Source organism: Platalea leucorodia (genome assembly GCF_965183815.1).
Source record: "Platalea leucorodia genome assembly, chromosome: 13".
Classification (NCBI taxonomy): domain Eukaryota; kingdom Metazoa; phylum Chordata; class Aves; order Pelecaniformes; family Threskiornithidae; genus Platalea; species Platalea leucorodia.
In genome coordinates, this window is record NC_138835.1 from 13,797,977 (window position 1) to 13,819,928 (window position 21,952).

The 21,952-nt window shown below is 52.6% G+C and overlaps 1 protein-coding gene across 1 annotated transcript; it reads right to left on the reverse strand.

Moving 5' to 3' along the window:
• Positions 1-7,824: 7,824 nt before the first annotated feature.
• On the reverse strand, positions 7,825-21,590 carry RBBP8NL (RBBP8 N-terminal like; the record flags this gene model as incomplete). Its single annotated transcript, XM_082325700.1, has 13 exons — positions 7,825-7,943; positions 9,207-9,333; positions 9,642-9,703; positions 11,787-11,895; positions 12,327-13,149; positions 14,194-14,357; positions 15,822-15,904; positions 16,434-16,594; positions 17,896-17,968; positions 19,069-19,181; positions 19,548-19,643; positions 20,170-20,212; positions 21,524-21,590. 13 exons carry the CDS (start codon positions 21,588-21,590, stop codon positions 7,825-7,827), a joined length of 2,040 nt encoding a protein of 679 aa, XP_082181826.1.
• Between the last annotated feature and the right edge of the window lie 362 nt (positions 21,591-21,952).

The window sequence follows — 21,952 nt, forward strand, 5'->3', positions numbered from 1 at the left end:
ACTGATGATGTCCATGCCACTGGGCCTGGCGGAGGAGGTTTGGGAGCTTTGCTGGGCGTGATGAAGCCTCTGGCACTGTGAACAGCAGGATGCCGGTGCTGGTGGCCTCTGTGTTCCTCTGAAACCGAAACAGCCCTTGCAAACTCCCGTGCTTCCCACCTCCCATGCTCCGAAGCAGCTTGTGCTCCCAAGCGGGATTTTGCCCATAGACATGGACATATCAGACCAAATTTGCCACTAACGAGGGACTACTGAGATGTTTACAATTAAGCAGGTATTAATGTACTTGCAACACTGGATCCGCCCCTTAGAATGGTAAATGCTTTTGCCAAATATGTTTAAAGAAGCTACATGGCAACTCTTAGTACTGCTTGCAGTTTACATCAGCAATCAAACTGATATCTGAAGATATGACCTGAAATGTGGGCACTGAATAGAAGATAGATTTTGAAACTGTACTATAAAACACACACATGTTCTACGTCTTTTCAAATAGCTGTTTCATAAGATCCTTTTTTGTATACTGTTGCAAGTGGGACATCAACACTTGTCTTCTTGTATTAACAGTATTTAATAATAATAATAGGATTAGGATAGGAAGCATAAGACAATGTTTTCTTGTAGGCTTCCATTAAAAAGCCTACAGTGAAATATAAACTCTCCTCTTAAAATCCCAAGAACATCCTAGTATCTTACACTATTCAATATAAGTCAGATTTTGAGCCTAAATTATTTGGCAGAATCATCTCATGTCACAGCTGCGGAAAAAATGATTTGGGATAAAAAGGAATTAAAATCCTTCCTGCTGGCAAGCTCATCAAATAAGCTAAGGGATAAATGGGCATGGAAACCTAGCTAGGCTTGCTGCAAACAATTCTCTAGAACCCAAGATTGCATTTTAAAAAATAAATGGTGGGGTTTTTTTTCATTCTTTCCTTGTAAAAACAGCTGTAGGATGTAAATCGTCCCACTGAATCAGCACAGGATGAAGCAGAAAGAAGCCAGCCTCCATAGCTTAGTGGGTTGCTAAATTCAAAGCTGAATTTAGCTGTTTGAATGTTGTTGTTGTTAATGTTGGGGAGCTTTCATCTGTCTGACAAGTGAACCAGCTCACAGTGCGTGAGTACAGTGGGCATGTTGCTGTGTTTCAAGGAATCTGCCGCTAAAACAGATGGGTGGCGCATCGGCATCATTTCCACAAATGGCAGTGACTGGGTCCAACCCCGAGCCACCTTTTCTCCCTGTTTTCTGCAACGAGGGGGGACGGAGGGAGCCCAAGCTCCGTTTTGACTGGAGATGCTCCTAATTCACACACAGGGGTGCTGTTCTGGAGAAAGGCCATCATGGTGCTGCTGCACACTCCAATCTTAACCACTGCAAAACCCCCAGAAAACACGGGAAGGCAGGTAGTTTTGCATTTCCAACAGCGTTATTGCACAAATGTAAAGCATTACTCTGAATCTCCAATACTCAACTCACGCTCATTTTGCTCCTGGAGCTCCTGCTCTACCTTAAAAAAACCCCTGGGCTGCATGGGTACATGTCTGAGCAGTCAGGGGTTGCTGGAACAAGGAGCTGGTCTGGAGTGGGCCAAGCCTGCAAGCCCTTTTACAATATTGTGTGGGGAATAGAGTCACCAAAGTCACCAGGATTTTTCTACATGCAAGAACTGCGGGATTTGGTCTAAGCATCTGATATGAGGCAGCATTTTAAAGTACATATGTGGGCTGGGTGTTATATTTTTTGCAAAATCATGGCCCAAAATCAAGCAAAGATAAACAGGTCATGAATATATTTAGGCTGGGAACCAGAAGAACAGCCTTCCAGTTGGAGGAACTGCTAGCATTAAGATAAGGCACCAGAAATCTCTGTACACATTTTTCCAGCCTAAGCGGGGTGTGGATGGGGATCCAAGAGGCCTCCTGGGGGACCAGGGTGGCCTCTGGAAGCCTGGGAGGATGATGGGTAAGTACAACGTGCATCCAGAGCTTACCGTCCCCTCTCTCCTGCACAGGCTCTAAGCCAAGGTCCTTGTCCCGGGGATCCTATCACAGTTCATCCCTGTTAAATCCTCTCCGTAACTCAGTGCACCCAGGGGGACCAGCACTCTTTGGAGCTAAGCTTCACGCTCACCACATCCATCTAAAGACCAGCCACCACATTTTTGGGACTATGCATTCTCCTGAGCATGTCCTCCCCCTCCTATTTAGCATGTCTCAGAAAATGCCAGGAGGTATCATTCCCTACATGTGTTATGTACGTAAGAAATTATGAAACCCTTCCTAGCTACCCTCGCGTTGGACCACTCCTGCTCTCTGCTGGCACATCCATCTCCCTCAGCTCTCCTACTGCATCCCAAACCCGTGAGCTGGGTTTGACTCAAGCTATTGGCCCCACCAGTACATTAGCCATGCAAACTGCAATGGTTTTCATTTGCCTCCAGTCAGTTCCAGTTGGGAGTCCTGGTTTCTCTTGGCCACCGCCGGAGCGGAGTGGCCGTGTCCCTTGGATTCCTGGATTCCCGAGTGCTCCCCTGCGGCGGGTGACACACTCCTCTGCTCTCGCTGCAGATTTCCAGTTACAGCAAAATAACATGCTGAGCCCCAGGAGGCAAACGTTACCACCAGACCTCTGTGATGATAACTGTGTGCCTTGGAAAACGACTCAGGCTCTCCTGCATGACACGAAGTATTTAAAAAACACGGAGCCGATTGATTTAATCATATAGCTCGGCACTTGGGAGGGCCGTGTGCTCACGTCATGAAAAATGTATGTGGCGTTTACGCGAGGATTTGTGAATGAATGAATCAAACCCGCTCCTCTGAACCACGTGGTGCTCCACTACATGGCGTTATTAATGGATCAATACATTTCATGGGAGTATCTTGTAAAATGTGTTTTATGGAGAGGTCCCACTGGAGATCAGCACATCTAGCCACGAGTTTGGTAAAAGCAGGGTGAGCAGCACAGCTCTGACAGAGAAAGAAAGACAGAAAGCCGTGATGCCCAAGGGATGCGGGAGGAACATGCACTTTGGCTCAAAAATTCCTACAATAACCTTTGCTCAAGATAGAGGAGCAAAGGAACTCCCCAAATCTCTCCCTTCCAAGAACCACCACTGCATGCTGGACTTGCTAAACCTATCCACGACTTCACAGCCTCCTTTCGAAAGTGTAAAGCCTTGCCCCTGGGCTCTGTTCTGAACACCCAAGTTGTCCCCGTCCCCTCCGAGCTCCCGGCTGTGCACTGCATTGCTGCGTGCGAGGCTGCCTGGCTGCGTGCTGCCTTTTTCACACGTGCGGGGTGTATCTGACCTTGGGAAGGACCTACACAACATGCCCAGCCCACTTAAATCCCCAAAACGGGACTTAAGCAAGACTTTAGTAATGCCTGGAATGGGTTTTCCTATGGTGAACTGAAGAGTGAAGAGTGTTTCCAAAGCCAGCACTATAAATGGGAATTACTTACTGATCAGATCTCGGTTAAAAGGATTTCACTACAGAGAAGGTGGTGCTCAGTCTCATGAAAAGGGCATGAATTAAGCCACCTTCAAAATATTTATTGCCATAGAGGCAATAGCACTGCAGAGGATTGTAAGGGGGAAGAATCTGATGTGCATTTCTCTATTTTTGGTGCTTTTGGTTCCTGCATTGCAGCTTGCTGTGTCCCCAGCACAGTTCCCTTTTGCTTTGAGCTCGTTGGAGTTCCTACTTTCCTGCACAGCCCCATCTCCGTTAGACGTACAAGAGAGGAGCTTTTGTGTGGTGGCAATTTTTTTTTTCTGAGGTGAAGATTTATACTCATGGCTAGAACTGCATAAACTTATTTCTTAGGAAATTTTACATACCAAGCCTAGAGAGTAGCTGAAAATGTCAGTTTACTGCTGAGTTTAGTGGGAGGCTGATGCACAGGGAGGACTGGGGGGGGTCTGCAAGCTGAGAGCAGCGATCTGTGCTGGGAGAATGATTCAGCATGGGCAGGTGCTTAAGGATCAGGGAGCAAAAGAGTTGCGATGGTCTGTTATCGGAATTGTTTTGCATGACGGGCAATAAGGGAACCAGTTGTTGCTATTTGGATGGACTAATAGGGAACAGAAATGCTTACACCGTTGCTCTTGCAGATTTGTGTGCAATTTCAAATCCAACCCCTGACCTGAGCGAACCCAAGCTGTGCTCTGAACCCGTTCCTCTGGGAAACCAATTCACTGGCCCAGACGCCCTACCTACATCACGTCACTGATGACATCAGAGCTATAATTTGTCTGAACAAAACAAACATGAGCTGCCAGTCTCCCAGAAGGACTGATCTCTTCATGGGACAGCTTCTCTTCTGCTTTGTTGCTCTGTGGGTTGTAACTCTAAGGGTAATTTCAGTGGCTTTTTGGGGATCATTGTGTAAAGCAGTCCTTGTGCTGAACGGAAATGTGGCAACAAAAATGGTTTAACTCTGCAAACATCATAGATCGCTGGGTCTGGTACACACATGCCCTTCAGAGTCATTAGCCAGACTCCAGTGAAGTTATTAAACGGCTGCCGTGCTCTCAGGAAAGGCAGGATCAGCCCAAAACCTGAACGCTGCCCGGTGCGGTCCTGCAAACGCATTACCTTGAGCAGAACTGAACCTGCAAACAGAAAACCTCTGGGAAGCGCCGGGGTTCCTTTCAGGTCTCGGATTTCTTCCTTACAGCAGAATAGTTCCAGTCTGAGGCTGCCTGCATATCATCAAATCAATACGTGCATTTATCTGTCAAGAATGACTTGAACAAGAGACTGACAAGGCATAATTACAAAAATTAATGGACTTCAGCAATTATCTGTGTTCCTGCAATGTGGTGGTGGGGTAACAGCAAGCCAGAGGCTGGGGCAGAGGCAGAGTTTCCAGGGCTGGATCGAGTGCAGCGTATAAAGTTCATTTCACTGCAGCAACTTGCTCGGAGGAGCACTTCGCTCAGAGCTGACAAAACTGTTTTTTGTTTTTACAGTTATGGGATTGCCCTAACTATGAAATATGTGTCCCTGCCAGCCCCTCAAACACATCCTGCACGGAGGTACGGGGCATCAGCTGAAAATGCTGCTGGAAAAAGCCAAGAAGCAACATGAAAGAAAATACAAAAGTCCAATAAATGAAGGTGAAATCTGCTGTGGTCTTGTGCAATGGGAAAAAAAAAAATCTCTTTGTAGAAAAAAAGGAAATTGAGGAGTTCATTGGTTTTGGCAGGACTTCTGCACATTTTGCTTATCAAGGGTTCGTCATAGGGAGGGGAATATTTTATAGGCGCATAAAAGTTCCCTCCCTCCTTCAGTTCTCCCGAGCCCAGGCTGCCTCCCTGCAGTCTGAGGGGCCTCCTTACAGGATTACATTTCCACTTCTTTTTTTTTTTTTTTCCCCCTGGATGGAGTATTTTTAAAAGGCAGATTCATCCCGTTCACCACGTGTGTTCAGTGCTGCTCTGGGTATTGCTGCCCCCTGCAAGTCAGTCCGAGCAAGGGAGAGCCGCGGTGCTGGCTGCCTGGGACCGAAAGGGGAAGGCGTCGGCTGTGGCCCTGATCCATTTTCCGCAGCCGTGATCCCATGGACGCTTTGACCTGGGATGAATCAGCCCTGCAACCCTGCACCCCTGCCCGTCCCCTCCTTGTGCCAGCTCCTGTGCACTGCGTCCACATCACAGCACCGAGATGTAAAATGAGAGATGGGCGTTACCTGGGCTGAGCTGGTCCCCAGGAGAAGGTGCTGTGTAAGTTGGGGGCTGCCTGTTGGGTGGTCGTGCCATGGGAGCCCCGGGCTCCCTCCTGTGCTGCCTGGAGCCTGCGGACACGGGGCATCGCCCGCGCAGCTGGTGCTGGGGATGGAGGTGCCGCTTCTTTCTCCGTTAGACCCATTCCCACTTCATAACCTGGACGTCTCAAGCATTTCTGAGCACAGACCTCCAGGACATTGATTCCCCGAATATCCACTGCCAGTGGATAACTCACAAGCTGGGATTTTGCTCCTTGGCAGAGAGCACGACTAAAGGCTTGAGCCCAAAGGAGCTTCTCCTGCTGAGCACAGCCTCTACTGCAAGTTTTTTTCAGGGGGAAGCGGTTGCCACAGCGGTGCAAGTGAGATACAAGTTCCTGCTGCAACTCCAACATGTTAACCCTCACTCCGTTTTTCAGATCTGGCCTGGTGTTAGGCAGAAGCTGCTGCGAGATGTGATTGAATATGAGGAGGAAAAACCCATCAGCAAGGGACGTGATCTCTGGAAAAGTCCACCTGGGACACAGTGAACGTAGGAGCGTGTTAACCCACGTTCTCTGCACGACACATAACACCCCGTCCTGCCCCGCTGCTCTGCCGTGGCTGTTTGGAGGCTGTGCTTCCACAGCCAGCCTGCTGCTAATGAAGATACCCCGTGGCATCCAATGAGGCCTGCAAAACTGCGGAGAAGGGAGGAAGATGAGAGCCGTCTAAATTAATTTTTCAGCTTGGGAAGTTTAGCTGCTCTGAAATACTCTGGCAGCAACCGCTCCCGCATGGCTGAGCCTTTCTCACTCGGAAAAAACATCCTCCTCCCCGGCTGGGAGCAGGGCTGATGCCCCCGAGACCTGCAGCTGCCCCGGGCAAGGCTGAGCCCGGCTCCCCAGCCCTGCTGCCTTGCAGCTGGGGCTTTTTGGGGTGGGATTTTTTCTGCCTGCTTGCTCTGGAGAGGTGGGAATGAACTGTGGGGTGTGCAGAAAGGATGCTCTTGACGGGCTGGGCACTTGGCTTGCTGCACTTTGCCCTTTGTTCTTGTAAATGGGCAAACAAAACCACATTTAAATAGAAATACCACGGGTAAAGGAAATGGTGGTGCACCAGACAGGGCAGATACCGTCTCTGGCACTTCTCCTCTGGCCTCCCTCCATTTCAGCCCTGTTTTCCGCACAGGCACTAGGAACAACCCAGCCTGGCTCCTGGTGTAATGCTGTGGCTGCAGGGATGCTCACTGCAGCCCTTCTCATCCCATCCCTGGCTAGAAAGCCCTGTCACTTGATGCTGAAGGAAAACTTGCCCATGCTTAACACATCAGAAAAAATTGTTTAAGAACAGTTTATCCACATGAAAACAAGGTCCTAGCAATCCTGCCAAGGTCAGTGTGAACTGCTGAGCTGGTGCTCTGCTGTGAGCCACAGCTAGGTCTCACACACCTGCCTTTTCCAGGCATGCAGGACACCCTGGGGAGAGGGAGCACACAAGCCCTCCCTTTCCATGCTCTTCTCCCTGCCCTCTCCAGGGACATGCCCTTAACTAGCAAAGAAAACCATGGGCTTTCTCCAGGTCAAACAAGATCCACACATGTATGAAACCTGGGTGGGGATTTAATCAATGCAGGTTCGTGCATGGGGTCCTGCGGTGTTCAGTTTGGTCACCACCCTTCGGCCAGCCACCGGGACATCGTACATGGGGAGAGGGGTTTGGGTAGTTCGTTCTCCTTGCATGAAACCCCAGGGCCGAATATAGTCCCGACCCAGGGTGAGTGCTGCAAAGAGGGCGTCTCCTCTTCCTAGCACTGGTCTGAGGGTCTGCTCCAGCGCAGGGCTGGGGTCAGTGAATGCGCTGCTCCACCAGCAGTGACCTGGCTGCTCCAGGTATCACCTGCACGGCTCTTCCTTGCCTAGCCCCTCCCGGGGCACCGAGTGAGGATTTTCAGGGTGCTCTGCTCATTAATGAGTCCTTACGAATTCCCCACTGCCTGGCCCAGCCTGGCAGGAGGAGTTGCTCTCCCAGTGTGGGTGGGATGCTGAGGTCTCCAAGCCCTCTCCTTTGGTCTGTAGCGTCTGTGTCGCTTCTCATCCTGTCCTGCTGTTAGCTCTCCTCGGAGGTATCGTTGTGGGACGTGGAACAGTTCTCCAGTTCCTTTGTGATCCCTGCTGAGCACTGCTCCACTTTGACTTTCTTTCTTCCTCTCATTGACTTCTTAGCTCCTGTAAACAGCAAGACGACCGCAGGAGTTAACCACAGAGCAATGGATTTACATGTACGAGGTCAGCGTGGCCTCATCCCAAAACAGGGAGAGGGCAGGAGGAAGGACATTTCAGCAAAGGAAAGATGAAGAGGAACGCCTCACACACGTGAGATGCACGGGTACCTGGGGGAGGCTGTTGTGACCCTGGAAACAGAAACCACATGTGAAGCACAGGCAGAGAACCAACCTGGTGCAGGAGTGTACCTGAGAGGGTACCCAGGCCAGCGGGATGCATTTCTTGGATTTCTCCCCCTTCCAAGGCACACACCACATGCTGAGGGAGGGGCTGTGCCTCTCCATCACCCCATTCCTGCCACAACTGCATCCAGCCCTCGCTCGGGACATCCCCATCCAGCCGCGGAGGGTGGGATGGTGTCCGCCCTGGGGAGCACAGGGCAGCTTCCTCCCCATTGCTCCCAGTAGCTGGTTTTGTAGAGCAAATCCTCTTCTTGCTCAGCTGCGGTGGTGTCCCCCAAGCGAGCAGGCACCTCCGAAGGCCAGGCAGAGAGCAAGGGGCAGTGCTTGCCTGTTAAACAAGCTCCCTTCATGCTTAAGCAACAGCCCTCTACATTTATAATCGGGTCAACATCTCCCTGTCTTTACCGACAGTACAAAGGGGGTTATAGTAGTGGGGTATTTCTGACAGAGCACTTTTTAAGACTTGACAGGCATGCTGTCTTATCCTTGCCCTTATCAGGAGCAGTTTTCTGCTTATTCACCTGTAGGAAACACGGGTACAACACATTCCTCTGTTGGCAGGGAAAACCTCCACAGCCGCACTGGAAGAACAACAGAGTTGGCAGAAACCTTTCTCTGAGTGTCAATAACTCACCCCTGGGAATTTGGCCTTCTCCAATCACCACCTCCCCGACCGGCTAAGCAAACACGAGGGACTTAGCCCTGTTAGCTTAGGTGCTCGGGAGGGCTCTCCTGGCCACCCTGCCCAGGCTCCTCTGGCTAACCTTTACCAGGGGCTCCTCTGGCTGCAGGCACAACCGTTGCCAAAACACGGCACAGCGTGTCTTATCGCAGGGAAACGAAAGACTCCACTGTATCACCTTGGGCAAACATTTGTTTGCAGCGTGGCATGCACTCGGCGGAGGAGCACCCTCCTCTGCAGGGAAGGCAGCTGGGGCCCTTGGGCGTTTCTCACAGGAGCCCCTCGGGAAGCAGCAGAAGTTGTAGCCCTGAGCTGATGCCACGAGGAACTCCTCCTCCTTACCTTTTGTCCAGGGATCCTGTCCTCTTTTTCTCTTCTTCTGCAGCGCATGAGCTTTGTCTTTGGTGCAAAAATATTTCCCATCAGCCTGGGCTTCTTGTAGGATATCATCTTCATATGGGGCAGCTACCTACACCAACGAGAAGAGCAGTCTACAAACCACCGAGGCTTTTCCAGGGAGCTGATGGCCCGGCTGCATTGCCAGGGACCTCTGTGACCATTGCTACGGAGTGGTGACAAATGCTGCTGTTCATAAACCCTTTTGACAAGCTGGAAAGAGTGATATCTCTATCCCTCAGCAGCAAGTGTGGGAATGGGGTTTGGCACTTCGTGTAGGAAGAGCCATCACCTTCTGGAGTGAGCTCAGGCAGGGACAACCTGTCTTACGCCTCTCGGACCCGACAGCCTAAGCTAATAGGCTGAGGGGAGCAAACTAACCTCACTGTCCGTCGTGTCTGGCTCATCAGATTCCTGCTTCCCAGACTCAGCATCATCGTCATCTAAGGAAACACAAAAGGAAGGTTTTTTTTGGCTGGCAGGGGGCCCGACAAGCTCACGAACAGATGCAGAGCCACTGGCCCAGGCTCTGAGAGCCATTGAGGCAGAAAATTGGTTCAGCAATAAACTGTGTTGCAAAGGAGAGGCACTGTGAGTTATGTGGCTTGAAATGAATGTCTATGGGAGATCCAACAGGAATCTGTTGGGAAACCAGCTCCCAATAAATCTGTATCTGTAGGACCTTCCTACCCCAAGGTTGCAAGCACTGCCCCAAAGTCCATGGCCACATGCAGGTTGGGAAGCTGGGGGTATTTAAAACCCCAGACTGCACCTTCCCATTTGAGACCCAGGTGGGGAGAAGTGTGTCTGGGTAGAGGCCAAAAAGGACAATCCTCAGGTTTGCTGCTGGTGCCAGTCGGTGGCTCTGGGCAGGGAATATGTGCCAAGGGGCAGAGAAGGGAAAAGCGGCGAAGCTTTTGGAAAGGATTTTGCTGCACAGAGGCCCCGAGGCTACACAACCCCAGACACGTCCCTGCACACACCAGACACGCACCCGACCTTTGCACAGAGCGAAGCTGCTGGGGCCAGGGACCGAGCCTTGCTGGCGGTGCCATCACCCTGTCTGCACCCACAGCGGCACAGCTGTGCTGGCCGCGGAGGGGCAGAAAGGGCTGGGGACAGAGCTGTGCCCTCTTCCGAGGGCCAGGGGCGTTCCAGGACCTCAATACTTCTTGCACCTGACACCCAGGTCCAGCCGGGCTGGGACCGTCGGCAGGGCAGCCTCCCTTGCTGCCCCTGCCCAGGTGGGAGAGCAGATGGAGCTGCTTTCAGGCACTCCTAGATTCCTTGTAGTCTGATCCCATCCTCACTTTATCCTTCCGTGGGTTAAGGTTCACTAGAAAGTGCAGAAGTATTTGTGTATTTTTTCCTGGGCTTTGTATCAACCTTAAGGTGAGAACTGAAGAAAGTCCTGTATTCCCACACCCAGAATGTAATCAGCTGAAATTCTTCTGCTATGATGATATCTCCCGAGCATGTAAATCACAGAGGACTCCCTTTTTTTTTTTTTCCACCGTGCAAAATCCTGCTCCGGAGAGTGTTCCTAAACCGCTCCGACACGCCCAGACCAACTAATCCAGGTGAGCTCAACTTTCTGGCCAAGCCAGTAAGGCCAGTACCGAGCAGCTCTCAGCAGACGTGCTTCCCGCTCTGCTCCCCATGGCTGCTGCCTCCCACCCGCCGGGCAAACCTGGCACCCACAGCCCGTGGCGGTCAGGCAGGGAGAAAGCACCACGTGTCCCCAGACTAAGGACACTGCTGGTTTTGGGAATGGAAAAGGCTCTTACAGGGGATGGAGCAGGGAAAGGGAGGGGAGTACCCCATCCTACCTGCTGCAGGTACCAGCATCCCTCGCTCCGTGCTCAACCCTACGTGCTGTGCCAGCACAGGGCACGCTTTGGGGCAAGGGGGCACAGGCAGGGGTGGTTTTTCCAGTGCTAGTCCTGAAAACCTCTTGCATTTTCCCCATCTCTGCTGGGGCAACTTCTGAGCTTCTGCTTCCCTGAGAGGCGCAGATAATGCTGGAGCAGCAACGTTGTCGCAGCTCACTGTGGAGAGGGTTTTGCCAATGGGCCAGTGCTAAACTGACCTCTTCAGCTCCTGGAGAACTCTGTGCCACCCAGCAGCTGAGTGCAGGGTGCTCTGCAGGGTGTGCAAGGGCACCCATGAGTGGCTCCTGGTCTGTGCTGGGCGGAGATACTGGGCTTTCTCCCAGAACAGCCAGGGTTATTTTCTCCCTGTAGCTACTGAGCCTGAATTTTGGCCATCCCAAGTGTTGAAAATTGGGCCCTCAAGGATGAAAATGTGAAACCTGAAGTTCCTCCAATGGCCCAAAAGAGCTGGGATCCAGCAGCACCTGGGTCCCCGGAAGGGTGTCCCTTGCTGGTTAGCTACTGCTTTGGTTGGTGGGGATTGCAGGTGCGGGCAGAGCCCAGCACAGAGAGCTCCCAGCTGTAAGATACCTTCACCAAAATGCACCTTTTGCTCTTGTCTTCTCAAATGTCATGTTTGCCTGGGGCTTCTTACCTGCTTCTCCCTTCTGTGCGCTGACAGCCAGTCTCACCCCGGTCTCTGGAAGGGCCTCTGGGTCGCTCGGCGTGGAGTTGTTTGTCAGATGTGCCCGTGAGAGCGTGAGCTGTGGGATACAGGGAGCACAAACGCTGCCTTCGCCAGGCAGGAGGAAAGGGCTGTCCCCAGCCCCTACGCGATCACTGTGACACCCGTGGGGATGAGCATCGCAGAGGCATTTCTATGCACTGGGGGTGTGTTGCCGGGGAGCCCAGCACAGCTCTGCACCAACCTGTGGGACGCGGCACAGGCGCTGCCTGTCCTTGGCCCTGGATGGAAACCCCACGGGCATGGGAGGGGAGGGGAGGTGGGGAACGAGAGCCAGGGCTGAGCGGCTGTGGCTTTTGGCATGGGCAAATATGTCCCCGTTGGCTTCACACGCAGCAAAGCCATCCTCCCATGGGACATTAATGGTGGTCATAACAGTGCCAGCACCAGTGCCGGCCACCCTGGGGAGGGGAAGGAGCCACGGTTGATGCCAACATGAGCTGTACTCACCACAGCTGCTTCCTCCTCCTCCTCTTCTTCTTCCTCCTCCTTGACAGCACCAGGCAGTGCCCGGGTGGCATTGGGCCAGCAGTAGGGGAAGCGCAAGTCATCCTGCTCTGCCCCGTGTCTCCCGCAGGGTCCGCGGGCTGCCGGCACAGTGGGGCTCTCGCCAGGGCTTGGCCGCGGGCTGCCGGTCCCCAGCGGCTCCCGGCGGTTGTGCCAGCCTGTTTCCCTGCCACGGCTGGAGTCCGACAGATCCAGCGGCACGTCTGCGCCATCATCCCTTGCTGCTTTTGCCTTTTCTCGGAGCTTGGAGCTGTCCCGGCTCAGCCAAAGCTCCTTCTCGTCCTTCTCATCTGCAGAATCCTCCAGGAAGGACCTTTCCTCCTTGTATCCCGGTGTGATGCTCAGCCATGGGGAGAGGGGCCGCTCCTCGGGCACGAGCTTTGGGTCTCCATCTGCCCGCTGGCCTGGCTGGCACTGCTGCATGAGGAAATGCTGCAGTCGTTCCCTGTGCTTGAGGAGCTGCAGCTTCTCCTGCAGGTGCTGATCCCTCATGTACACCATGGCAGCAGGGAGCTTCAGCAAGGCTGCGTGATCTTCCCAGCCATCATGCGACCGCGTCCTGCCGTCAGCATCTTTGGCCCTCAGCAAATGGCTGGAGAAGCTGCCGTCGTCCCGGTCGGCTGAGGTGCAGTTGCTCACAAGCCCCAGCTGGTGCAGGGAAAGGTGCTTGTGGAGGAGGCAGAGCTGCTCTCTCCGGGCAGTCAGTTTTAGGTTTTCGTAGGATGAAGCAACCTTGGGGGAGTCTGGTTTGCTTGCTGTTAAATAACTAAAAGAAGCAAGAAAAAAATAATCACGTTAATTAGAGAATTTTCATGTGATTTCCCAGCTCCTGCAGGTGATGTGTGTGGTTTCTCCTGCTCTTTCTGTGCCCTGTTGCAGCTCTTGGCCCATGCGTCACGCCTTTGGGTGCTGTGCTGGGGAGGAGGGTCCCGGTGGCCGTGGGGGTCAGGCAGCCGGCAGCAGGTCTCAGCACTGCGCTGACCGCAGGAAGCCATCACCATCCCACCATCCAACAGCGCTCTCCTGTCCCTGGGCCACGGCGGCTCCAGACAGGGGGCTGAGCGAGTGGGGGGATGCAGAGACCGCTCACGTCAGCACTGCTGCTGAGAAGTCACTTGTCAAACCACGCCTTACAGCCAGAAGCATCCTAACTACCCCGCGCTGGGCTTTCTTAGGGCCTTGGTGGGCCTGAAGACCTCCAGGACAGAGAAACAGCCCACTCTCCCCTAATCTCACTCAATGGGAGATTTTTACAGCCATGCTAAGGTTGTATGGTGCATGAACCTGCCCTGCAAACTTTGGCAGCTTCCATGTGTGTGAGCTTTTCCCGGGAATGTTTGACAAATCTACTCCCACTCTGGGAAACTTGCTGTCTCTACAGGTGAACTCACTGGCTTTGCTCAGCCCTCTGTGCTTCTGAAACCCACAGGGAGGATAAGCCTGGGGAAGTGCTGAGCCCTGCAGAAAAGCCTATTAGAATAGATAAGGAGGAGCAGGGGCTGCTGCCTCCGTGAGGCAAGTCCCTCTGTCCCTCTCCTCCTGGCTGGAGGTGGGGGCACTCGGTTCGCTTTATGGGTCTGTCTGATGAAGCTGGAGTAACGAGAGGCTGATCTCGTCAGGCTGGATTCCAGTCATTTTTTGCTGGTGTAAACTGGGAGACCCCCCCCTCCCCAAGGCTGTGGGAGAAGTCTGGAGAAGAAGGTGGGCAGATACAGCGAATACCGGCCATCTCATCACAGTCTGCCCGGTGGTAGAGCTGCAACGGGCCACGGATCAGGCCCACACCGCGACCCACGAGCAGGTAACTCACGCCTCAAGGCTGGGGCTGTGCTCGCGCTCCGGTGGGAGAGGAGTCTTCCTTGCCGGTGGGGACACTGCTGCCCCCGAAGGACTTTTTTCCAGGAGGCAGGGTCTGGAGCCGGGTCTCACCAGGGCAATGGTTCCATGCAGCTGGTTGGCGATCCTCTGGGACGCCTGCGGCAGAGGGGAGAAAGTCCAGGTGAGCTGTTCTGCTATGCGCCCCGGGCAGCATGTGGCTAAGGGGAGCCCCGCTGAGCAGAGACGCAGCTCTTCACCGGCGTGAACAAGACAGACAGCGCCGAAGTGCTCCGTTTGATACAATTCTGGTCAACAGCTCAACCATATTTTTATTGGTTTTCCCAGGAAATTTCCCCTTCATGTTTTCTAGAGGGATCTACAGTACTCTTTATTTTCTGGCTGCACTGATTTGTAGCTCAGGAAGTCTTGTGCCTGCTCTCAAGTCAAGCCAAGCCATGATTCAGCGGCTTAACTAAGATAAGACCCTGTAAATTCCCTGACCCCTAGTCAGGCCACTAGACTTTATTCATGCAAGCTCCTGGCATGCACTGATTTGATGGGTGTATTTCCCGCAGAGTACCTGGCTGTGAGGCCAGGACATCATCATCTCCATCTGCTGTCATGAAAGGCTCGCCGCATGTTCTGACTTGACTTTCCCCTGCCCATCTGGAGATGTCACCAACCCTTCCTGCCATCCCTATTAATTATCCTCACAGCCTGCCTGCAGCCTTACCAAAACCCCTTTTCACCTGCTCTTTCAAGTTTTCTGTGGAGTTCAGGTAAGCGAAGCCTGTGCCAAAACAGAAGCATCTGTGTGGGTGTGTATGCGGGCTTGAGTTCCCACAAACAGGAACAGGGCTCCAGGTCCTGCAGTCTCATCTCCCAGTGCCCAATATCACCATATCACTCAGCATCCCTCGGCTGACACATACTCTCTGTGTTTTAAAGGCATGGCAGGCTTGCATCAATGCACAAAATAGCAACCACTGAATGCCAGGCCCTCTGAAAATACCAATATTCATTATGCTGCAGGTGGAGAGACATCTGTGATGCTGTTGGGCAGGGCTGCTGTGGTGTATTTGTTCTCAGTACCCACAACTCCCACAGTTTACATGTTCTCCAGGCTTTTCCAACACTCACAATGCTCCAGCTTCTTGCTTATCCAGATAATGGAGAGCTGACTCTATAACTCAGGATAAGCTACACTGAAATGTGCCTCAGCACAATCTCCCCAGGTCCTTCGCACCTCAGAGCTTTCCCCAGCAAGACGTCTGAGAGAGGAACCAGAGCGATGGGCAGAGGACTCAAAGATGCTAGACGTGTTGTCATGGAGGATAAACACAGGAGCAAACAAAGACGTGCACGCTCACAGCGGGGACAGGAGCCTGTGCCAAACTCCGAATGCTTTGCTTGCAGTGAGTGGCAATTTCTGCAGAGAGCATGCATCTGGCATTTGGTAGGCGCCCTCCTTGGCTCTGGGAATGGCAAACTGCCCCAAGTCCGGCTATTTATTTTACCCCCTAAGTGCCTCCTACTCATTCTCTATCCTAGTCCACCCGCCTTGATCCAGTTCAGATGACCACAGTGGTAGGGGACATCAGGCAACCTCCGGGAACTCACAATTTCTGTGAGGCTGACTTCTTGGAGGACAGTGCTCGGGGAAGTCCTATTGCTTGGAGAGCTTCTCTGTCCCGCAGGCTTTTCTGCAAAAAAAGACACAACCAGCCACCATGACGGTCCCACAGAGCTGTTGCAGGCTGCCCTGCCCTGCCCCACTGCGTGCCGGAGTCTCGCAGCCTCCCGAGGATGCTGCTGGCTGGCACCAGCCACCTCCTATTGAGGATTTTGAGCCAAAATTTCCATCTGAGCCAAAATTTCTATCTGGCTCAAGCCACCACCTGAATGAACGTACCCTCCATTGCATGTGTGGGTGGCGGCAAGGCAACGACATGGTCTCTGCATGAAATGGGCAGCAGGTCCACACCTGCACAGCACTCGTATTGCAGTGGGGGCACCCAAGCACCCTTCTGCTCTAACGCAGAGGAGCGTGTTTCTCCCTTGACAAGCAGTTTCCCTCCCAGCAGCTATTCTGGCCATGGCAATGTCCATCTGAGCTGTCAACAGCTTGGTCTTTGCTCTCCAGACCCTTTCCCAGAGCAACTTTGCACTGTAGCTCAGTCACTCTTCCCATCCCCAGGTCCCTTGAGTGCAGTGGGAGCCAGCAGCACCCACCTTCTCCCAGGTCGAGGCCTGGCACATCGTGGTGGGCTTCTTCTGCTCCCCGGTGAGCTGCTTTCTCGCTGCCAGCGTTCCTGCTCGCTGGGGACAGTAAAGCCAAGGGGGAGCTGGGGGTGGAGCTGCTCTCTCTGGAGGTGACTCCTGGGGGCTTTGTCCTGTCCCCGTCGAAAGGAGAAGGACACGAATGAATGAGAAGGGGCAGGAGAAGGAAATCACCAGTTTGAGACCCACTTCACTGGGAGTTCTGAGTTATAGAGCCCGATATATAAATATACGTATTTATACATATATGTATGTGGACATACCGGATCCTCACTCACCTCCTGCCATTGCAGCTTATCGCTAGCTCAGCTGCAGTCTGGAGCATGGGACAGAGCCAGCACGACAGCTCAAGGTCTGATTTCCCCACTTGCCTGTGGGTAATGTCGCAGGAAGCCATGATGTTGGGTAAGCCAAAACCCAACTGCGGCTATTGCAAAAGATCTGTGAGAACCTGTATGTCCCTGGCTGGGCTTTCAGCCTGATGTAGGGGTGGATGTGGCGGCTGTCCCCCTTCACCATAGCGAGCTGGTGGGGCTGATGCTCTTGGTCACTACGAGGGGGTCACTGAATCTCAGAAACCCACGCTTATGTCATGGACAAAGTCCTGGCTGGACCCTGATGCTGAGACATGGGTGTTTGGCTGGAAATCTTCCTATCCAGCAGCCCAGGGAAGAGCAGAGCAGGAGTGCTCGGTGCTCAGCAAACCCAGCCCGACCTACAGCTCTGAAACTGCTCAGGCGTTGGGAAGCATTGGGGAGTAAAAGTGAAAGATTCTCTTTAAGCGGATGGTGCTTCTGTGCCCCAAAGAAAACACATTTCTAAACTAATCCCTCAGTGCTAATTCCTCTGGAGTTTAAACCGTTGAGGAATGAGCTGATTTGTGTATATTAACCAGCCTGGCAGGTTACTTGGCTTTCAGCACAGTGCTCTACTGAGATATGAACCTGTTGGTGCAGGTTGCTTCTCCCTCTTAACCCCATCTCCATCCCTTGCGTGTCAGTCTCCTTCCCCCAAAACACAACCTGCTTCCTGCAGAGCCTCTCTGGTGGCTGCAGGAGGGGAGCTGGTGCCACAGAGGAGCCATGGAAGCCCAGGTTGAGGTCCGTGGCCAAGGTGATCAGCCCAGGGCTTTGGCTTCCAATGAGCAGTCCCCCATGGGGGGGTGTTGAATACCCTTGTTCCCCAAAAATTGAATCCTTGGATGCAGGTGAACAGGGGAGGGAGCAAAGGTCAACAAGGACTTAGAGACCATTATAGGTGTTTCGGTGTCTAACATCTACAGGAATCCATAGGAATTAGATGCTAAAATACCCCTGAGGACGCCGCGGTCTGGACATAGCCCTGATCAGTTGTGGGGATGCCTCTGTCCTTACCAACACCCCTTGTAATGAATGAAACCCAGGAGAGCACTTACTCCAGGCTCCGGAGCCTCTTCAGTTCTTCCTTGAGAGTTTTGTTCTCTTCCCTCAGGCGGTTCGTCTCGTTAGCTGCAGGGACACAAGTTGTGCCGTGGATTCAGGCATCGCAAGGAGAGAGCTGGTGCTCCTTGCAGCTTGCTGGGGTGCACGGGGGAGGAGGAGGGAATGGCACCAGGTTTCGGAGGGATGCCAAGTTTCCTTCCTTCCCTGAAAACATGCTGGAGGCTAAGGAATAAAAGGGAGCAACTTTCCAACTCGGATTTGGTCAGGACTGGGGTCTGCTTGCAGCCCGTCCAGCTCGGGAGGAGAGCGCAACGCAGACGGGGCGGTGGCTGCGGCACAGTGGGATGGACACAGTCGGCATCCTGCCCGCGAGCACCACGCTGCCTCCGACGAGCAGCGGAGGGGAAGGGCTGGGGGCCTCGAGTGGGATCGGATGAAGGCCAGAGGGAGCTGTGAGCACCCAGCAGCCGCAGCGAGGAGCAGGCAGGCTCCTGGGCAGGGTGGGCTGCTGCCTCGGCTTGCTCCTGCGCAAAAGCAGCACTCGGGGAGAAACGGCATAACAGGGGAGATAAACCAAGGGCTGCTGGCACCTCTCTGTCCCTCCTAATGCCTTACCTCCTTTACCCCCACAACCCTTCCTGGGCCAGCCAGATCCCCAGGGAAAAACACCCTGAGCCTGAGCGGTGCCGGGAGCTCTGCCAAAGGCTCTGGAGAAGATCTGTCACACATGTTGCTTGATTTCCATTTACCCGTGCTGAGCTGCTGCTGTGACTTTCCTGTCTTTGCCAGAGTGTTGCTTCTGCGGTGCCAAATGCATCTTTTTACCAGGCAGCTGATGTGGTCTGGCCAGCTCGGGGCTGCTCTCGGCGTGAGCATCTCGCATTTTTCTGGAGGTGTGGAGGGCTGCAACCCCCCCCTGCTCTGCCACTTTGTGGGAGCGGTCACCTCTGCTTGGGGGGGACGTGGGCTGCCCTCCGCACTCCTGGTCAGATCTGATTTTTCAGGCCCCTCACACTTGCATTGGCTCCCTCCCTTCTCCCCATCCCCAAACCCCTCCTGGGTGCCTGGTCACTGGGAGGGCTCACATGCAAGTATCTGCGAGAGGCATTAACTGAGTAAAGACCCAGCCAGCCAAAGCTGAGCTTACAGCAGGCAGCGGTACATACTGAGGATGAAGATGTGCTGCAGGCTCTGGAAATGGGAGGTCTCGTACTCATTCTGCTTCTTTTTCGCCAGCTCCTGGGTGACCATGCATCTGTCGCAGAGACCTGCTCGCAGCCTGGAGGAAAACCCACGGCCGGCAGCTTGTTACCACAGGGTTCCCATGGGGGAAATAGGGTCCTGCCATCCCCACGGAGAAGTGTGAACACCCAGCCCATCACCCAGAACTGGTGAGAGGGGTCATCACCCGTGCAGCCCAGCCTTGGCCCTTCCACCCCCCCAGATCCAGTCCACCACCGTCAGCTTAGGAAAGCTCCTCTGCACGTTCCCCGGGCTCCCCCAGCTCTCCCAGCAGCTAAGTATCAGCAAAAAAGAGGTTCATGTGCTACACCCCACTTCTGGGAAGACAGCAAACCCCAGACTCTCCCCCAGGAGGGGGCATTTGCTGCCACCAAACAGCACCCTATTGAAAAATAAATCTTACCTGTTTTCTAACACCTTTACATTTTCTTTAAGGACCTTCTGTTGTTCCCTTAACTGGTGATTTTTAGCAAACAGCTCTTCAATTCTCTGAGCATCACTAATTGAAGAAACAGAGCAAAGAAAAGAGGTTTATTAGATTTTTCCCCAAAATCTGTGCCTTTATCCACAGCGCCCTGTCAAGGAGAAGGATTTCTGCCCTGAGTCCGCTGCACTGCTCACACTGGTATGGCTGAATTGCTTTTGCTTGTGTGGCAGGAGGGGAAACAAATGTGTTAGAGCCCAGACGCTGCCCTGCGACACCCGCCCTTGGAGTCAGCAGCTTGCTTCATCCCGTTTTACTGCTTTCCAAGAGAGCAAGTGCCTGCCGGCACAAGCATCACTTGGTAGTGGGAAGGTAAACCGGAGGTGGGCTGGGATCACCCCAAGCCTGGCCTGTGCTGGGGACTTGCATGGTGAAAGTCACCAAAAGGTTTAAATTTGGCAGAGCCAGAAAGACAAACTGTGCTCTCTAGATCAGGCAGCCTCGGAGGAGTGCCTGGGAGGTCTGCAAATGAAGTGGCACAACCTCTCCTCCGCCCCCCGTCCCGCCGCGGCGTGGGTAGAGCAGACGTGGTGTTGCTCACCGGCACTTCTCCGTCGTCAGCTCCGTCAGCTTGCTTTGCAGACCTGGAATAATTAGCAGAAACGGAGAGGTGGGTATTTGTTGCCAGTTCCCTGGCATTTCGGAAATAAAATGCAATGATGGAACTTCAGGAGGGTGCCTGGCTTTGCAGAAACCTCATCAATTTACAAACCTTATTTTTGAGAAGGAATAACAGACTGCCTGTGTTAAACAATATCAGAGTTCAATATAGCTGGAAAAGTTGTACAAAATGTGAGCACACGTCGTATTTCCACTATTTAATGAGTCTGCATTCCCCTCCCCAAAAAATCTGGTTCAGTTTTGTTTCTACTTATTTCTCATTACAGCATGCATTTCCCAGGTGGGCAGTATTTTACAGCTCTCAGGGCTGCAAAGCATCTTGGAGGATATTTACAGCTCAACAAGAATGGCTTTCCTTGATGGATCTGCAGACGTTACATCTTGTCAAATCCATTTTATGCAAAGTAGATGTAAACATGTGGTTTAAATTGCTCAACAGTTTCTTCTAACTCTCACACGGCTTGAAATTACACAAGAGAAGAATGAATTCATAAGCCAGAATCCTCCAAAAGTGCTGTTGTTTTGTTCATAATATTGATACTGGGAATTATACTAATAGGAAAACAATTGGATTTGGCATTTGGTTGCTTAACCTAATGGTTCTTATTTTAATAATGTATGACCCGAGGAATAATTTATTCCCTAGAGGAATAAATTATCTAACCTGACTCTAAGGTTTTCTTTAACAGAGCCTCATACTCCTGCTGCTTCAGTCTTATAGATTATAGCATCTTTCCACTTTCCCTTTGATCCCTCAGTATACAAATATACTCCAATTCACGTTGCTCGGAGAAGATGCCCACCGGGCATGCGTGTCACTTCTGCAAACCTCCCAATTCACCTTTATCACAGACCACAGCAGCAGGAGCAGGAAAAGAGCCAAATCCTCCATGATTAATGCTTGGAGCAAGTGGGATTCCCGCAGGAGGGATATCTCCAGGTATATCGGACGCAGGAACACTCTCTCTCTCCTGCTCCTCCTCATTGTCCAAAAAGTTACTGATTTTCTCAGTAAACTTTCTTCTCCACCAGGATAAGATGGATAAACCATACCAAGGTGCTATCGGATGGTGTGGTCCCCTGAGGGCCAGGCTGTGACCCTCCGTCCCGATCCATCCCCTGAGGTGATGCTTGCTGAGCCCTAATTCCCAAAGCTCCCTAATCCACACCCTCTCCTCCTCCCTTTGGGTTATTTCAAACCAAACGGATCAAGGCGGTATCACAAAGAAATGGACCTCCACTAGTTTTTAATAAGACTTTTCATGTCTCCTTACCTTGGACCTCTTTCTCATGGATTTCCTTGAGCTTATTCAGGAACTCTGCAAAACTCTCTGTGGCCATGCTCAGGGCTGTGCTGCACGCCGGGCTGCTTCCAGCGCGAGGATGTCCTTTCGTTTCAAATTATTCAGGTTTCAGCCTAAAATAGAAACAAAAAGTCCAGTAAAAGAGAAGTGTCTTATGTATGTGGTGTTCTGAAAAGTCTTGGAAACAGGACAAAGCCCAAATCTAGAAACTGAAATCATGTGCTAAACCACAGACAAGCACAAAGCAGCAGCATCTGGGGAGGCATTTTCAGCCCTGTCCACCCTGCCTCAGCCCCGGGCTGGGGGCACGGGCAAAGTGGAGAGCGATGTCTCAGAAAATGGGAGAATTGAAAGCCCAGCTGAAAAAAAATCAGGCTTTTCCTCTATTTTTTTAGCTGT